The sequence below is a fragment of the Callorhinchus milii genome, unplaced genomic scaffold (assembly GCF_018977255.1).
Source record: "Callorhinchus milii isolate IMCB2004 unplaced genomic scaffold, IMCB_Cmil_1.0 Scaffold271, whole genome shotgun sequence".
NCBI classification, from domain to species: domain Eukaryota; kingdom Metazoa; phylum Chordata; class Chondrichthyes; order Chimaeriformes; family Callorhinchidae; genus Callorhinchus; species Callorhinchus milii.
The window spans coordinates 50,738-55,818 of NW_024705012.1; the positions used below are offsets into that span (position 1 = coordinate 50,738).

The 5,081-nt window shown below is 40.7% G+C and overlaps 1 protein-coding gene across 1 annotated transcript; it reads right to left on the minus strand.

Moving 5' to 3' along the window:
- Positions 1 to 806: 806 nt before the first annotated feature.
- LOC121851975 (C-X-C chemokine receptor type 2-like) lies at positions 807 to 1,778 on the minus strand. Its single transcript, XM_042346043.1, has one exon. The coding sequence runs from the start codon at positions 1,776 to 1,778 to the stop codon at positions 807 to 809; it is 972 nt and encodes a 323-aa protein (XP_042201977.1).
- Positions 1,779 to 5,081: the final 3,303 nt, after the last annotated feature.

Below are 5,081 nucleotides of genomic sequence, written 5' to 3' on the forward strand. Positions count from 1 at the left end.
CCAGTTGTATTGGGACCGATCACCACCTTAGTCCAATCCGGAGCTATTTGATTACATATCTATGTTTTCTCACAAATGATCACTTCGCAAGAACATCCATTCCCAGTAGTACGTACGACGATATGTTAACACGAGCCCCCAATGGTGAGCACTGTTGTGGTGTTGAGGGTGAGGCCACCCCCCACCCTCCCCCTTTGTTGAATTACAAAGTGGTGAATGTGATTACATTTCAGTCAAAAGAGCGTTTTTGCAATTGTAAATAGGATTAACAGTAATCTTCAATTTTACAATTTTGAGCCACTCATCAAGCACCGAGGTGGCAGGGTTTAAGCAGAATGCGCTAAACACCGTGCCACCATTCTCCCCAATTATTCATTTTGACCGATAAATGTAATATGCATTATTTCGTACCAAACAAAGATTACAAAGTCATATCAAACTGAACAACTAAATTAACCTCTGGATTGACAATTCAATTCAGGATTTTGTAACTCAAGAGGATGCCTAAGCATCACGACAACAGTGGTGTTTGGGAGCTACTTTTAATGGTCCAGCAGCCTAATTGGTCAATCCGGGTTGTGACCCAATCTTGGGTGGTCACAACCCGATACAATACACAGAAGTTCGATGCACGATCTGATTGGCTGACGAGATCCAAACCGACCGTACATTACATCCTGTCAGCTACATTATTACTATGCTCCGTATTTGATATTTTGTAACGGATGTGTTACTCTCGGCATCAGAAGCTTGCGATGACCGTGTAAAACTGGGCTGCCTGGTCCGCCTTCGCTGCTTCTGACTGATCAATCTGACTTCGCTGAGCAGCCGCATGAAATCATTTTGAACTTGATGCCGATGAATGCATAGAGAAATGGGTTGAGGCAGCAGTGGCTGAAGGCAATGCCCTCTGCAGCTTGCTTGGCATACATTAAGCTTGTTTGAGCCTCGCATGTCATCGCATCATTGTATCCCAGGTACGCCTCTATAAACATGATGACATTGAAGGGCAGCCAGCAGAAGAAGAAAGCCAACACCACCGCCAGAATTACGTAAAATGCCTTTAACTTTTTGTAGTTTTTGGTATGCATGAGGGTAATTGTTATGCTGGAATAGCACGAGAGCATGATTATAAATGGTATCAAGAAACCAAAGATGTTTTGAACAATTGCCAGTCCCAATTTCCAGTCAAGAATGTTGCTGTCAATGTTGTGTCCGCAAGTTATTGTAATACCATCATCAAAGGATTGGGCTTGACATAAAACGATATCAAAAATGCTCAGGGAAGATGCAAATCCCCACACAAATGCACATATATATTTCACATTCTGCAGCCTCCTTATTTTGTTGAACTTTGTGGCAAGGACCACGGCATTAAAACGGTCAATGCTCATGCACACCAGGAGAAAAATCCCGCTGTAAAAATTAACACTGTAAAAAGCGGTGACGAGTTTGCACATGATGTTACCAAAAATCCACGTGCCATTGGCCGATTCATGAGCCCAGAACGGCATTGTCGCTGCAAAGATTAGATCGGCAATGGCCAGATTTAAAAGGTAAAAATTGGTCACTTCTTTGTATCTCTTGTACTTGACTAATATCAGTATAACTAATGCATTGCCTATGAAAGCCAGGATGAAAACAATTGAATAGATGATTGGTAGAAGTGTCTTGCTGAGCTCCTCTGCATCAAAATTACATGAAGTTCCACTTCTTCCCGATGCGTAATCCGATCCATTATCTTCAGTGGACATATATTCAGTCGTCACCGTGAGCATACCGTCAGTGGTTGACTGTGTGACGTCACCCTTTAAAAGAAAACAACATGGCATGGTTATTTCTTGAACAACTGTAATATTTATGAAATTATCAATTTTCCCAATAGTAACATTTTTTAACATCCGTAATGTCCTTAGAGGCTAATCATGCTTTCAAGCAGTTTCATTAAATACATGTATCATCCTTGGGTATATTTTTGATTTTAAAGCTTTCGTGACTGCAGGGATTCATATTTTTGGTTCTTTCGGTAAAGTCACGTAGAAGGAAAATAATAATATTCTTGGTTCTTTCGGTAAAGTCACGTAGAAGGGAAGTAATAAAATAATAAAAAATTGCAAGTATTTATACAGCACTCTGAACGAGGACTGATGTTAATTATAGCGCAAGCTCTGTTATCCGGCACTTTACCATCCGGAATGCTCTATTAACCGGCATTTGTCATAGACGGAAATTCAAATCTTCCTTCACTTGTGCAGAAAAATACTGACGGCCGTCCGGTATCCTTGCTGTGTGCCTCTCATAGCTCCGTTGTTGTTTACGGGAGCTTCAGGTTCGCTGCCGAGTGGTAACCCGAGTGGCAGTCTGCAAATTACAGTATTATACGACTGTATACTGTACTCTAAACAGCCCCGCTGCTTCTCTACAATGAACTGAGAATGCTCTAGAACTGACCTTTTTAAAAAAGTATATTATTTATTATAGCTTAGGTAAAATGTAGTTCAGATTTTTTCTTGAAAAGTGTTGTGTACTTGGAAAATTTGATGAGCCGTAAGTGTAACTCTCAGATAACCGGCACCCCGCCCCCATTTCGGATGGATTCCAGATAACAGAGCTTTTGCTGGACGGTACATAATGCTTAGTTTCATATAGCATCGTCGTTCACACAAATTGCATCTCACAATTGCTTCAAGACCACACAAACTGGAGGGGAACGAGATGGTGAGCTGGCGCCAACAATCGCCAAAGCTCCGCAGTCCACTATATATCAAGCTATTATCGGCCAATTCATCTACTGGATAATTGCGAAAGACCTTTATAGCTCATCGGTTCCTGTATAAATAAATATTCAGATTCTCTGATATTTATATATGCATGTGGGAGGAAACCAGAGCACTCGGAGAGAATCTGTGGCGTGTGGGGCGGCAACCTCTCGTCCCATACAGAAGGGACAAATTGTGTTAGTCTGCGCTTTGCTATGTTCCATCATTCTCTCGGCAAGCCCCAGGGTATGGCACCTCGGCACCCATGGTAAGGCAACCACCAACCCTTGCCTCCACAGTGCTGGATTAGAGGTGTGCGCACTTCCAGTGCCAGGCTACGTGGTGATGTGTTTTCAATGGCAACACTTGAGAGACAATAGATACGGAATGAGTGATTCATCCTATTTATAATTTCAATAGGAGTGAAAGTCACTCTTTTAATGGGAACGTACTGCTATTATTCTGCCACACGACAGTCCCTTTTTGAAATGTTTACAACAAAAGGCCCAATTCACATCTTGATGAAAAGGCTGAAACACCTCGCCTTGGCGATTTGAATAATTGTTTGCTGATAAAGACCTTGGCACATTTTTCAGGGGAGAAAACATTGCACAAACAACTTTAGTCGTTAAGCCAGAAATGCCGCTTGTTAGCTACATCATTGAAACATATTAGTTAATTTATAAGCTGATGTTTCTCATCGGCATTTAAAAACCCACAATGTATGCAAGATCACAATTCACTGTATTCCATTTGCCTCTTGTAAAATGCTCCAGATGTGTGGATCATGTCGGAGGATTAGTGTGAGATGAATGTGGGACGCATGAAAGATGAGTCTGAGCATAAACGACTTTATAATTTGCCGTTTAGATACATGTGGCAATCATGATTTTAGCAGTATGTTGATTAGCTGTAATGCAGTAACTTAGCTTTAATGATTTCACCGATCTTCGTCAATACAGCAGTACATCTTCAGTATTATGTGCGTGTAAAAATAATGTGCAGTAACAAAAATAATCACCCCCATTGCAGTCTCCGATCGCGGTTAAATCTTCAAAATCTCTTCTGCAGTCTTGTACTGCCAGTTGGCATCTGCAAGAGTATCATATCGTGCCACTATTATATGGTGTGTTTAAATACGGCTGTCCAAATAATTACCAGGGCATGTATATCCATGCCGTGAGGGTGCCGTGATGCTAAACACATTTCATCGTTCTTTCTCATTGGTCGTAGTAAAGACTGTCATTGGCAAATCTGAATTGGGTAACATTTTCTCCAATTGTAGTTATGCTTTTGTATCTCCAATTCACTGGACACGATTGAACTTCATAAAGAAGGCAGGACATTGTCTATAGATAATTATGAGCAAGATTAACAACATGTACAGCAAGTTTTTCTAAGAATTTGAGATTTATCAGAGGGACACTACTGGAAAATGTCAGTGTGTATACCTGTGCTAAGCAATGAAGATGGATCGCCACCAAACGATTAAGTAGAGAGGCACGAGATAGCAGTGCTTTTGGAAAACTGAACTTAATAATAGTAAGCAACGTACAAGTGGACCTGAAGAAGAACGTTTGATTGACAAATGAAAGCTTGGATGTCTGCACATAAGCGTAGAGTGGTGCGTGTTTGGAATGCACCGACAGGCAGGAAGAGGAACACCTGGGGATTAAAGAACATATGCAAGTTAAAGATAATATAGTTAGTTCTTTCGGTAAAGTCACGTAGAAGGGAAATAATAAAATAATATTAATATATATTTTTATTGTTTTATATTTATATTATTATTTCTCTTCTACGTGACTTTACCGAAAGAACCAAGTCACGAAAGCTTTAATAAAAAGATAATAGTTAACTATCAGAACGGGTAAGTGGGCTTGGACACAGCATGTTTTCAGAAGGGATGATGGTTGGTGGTTAAGGCTGACGGTGGAATGGTGTCTATCGCAGAGAAGATACAAAAAGGTACATTCCAACATGATGGAGAAATTAGATATGCTCATGTGCATGTACTCGATTGATTGTTACATTGCAGGACCGTGAAAGATGACAACATCTTGGGGAGATTTTAATCCAGCAGTGGATTGATCATGGATGGTGATGATGCAATGAATCCCAAAACGTTGGTCCCACAATTGATTGTTGAACTTTTGACCTTAATCCTGTGGTAGAAAGTGACTTACTCGGAATTGTGATTCAAGTTCTCCAGAACAAATACAGCTGCGTTTCAAAGTCATATATGGTAATGTGGCAGCCTTGGACATTACTCACTGTTTAACTCGCTGTGATGCAGTGGAATATCCGCACACTTACTGTGGC

Bases quoted from the DNA above. Each gene is read 5' to 3' on its own strand.
- LOC121851975 (XM_042346043.1), bottom strand. From the start codon at position 1,778: ATGCTCACGGTGACGACTGAATATATGTCCACTGAAGATAATGGATCG.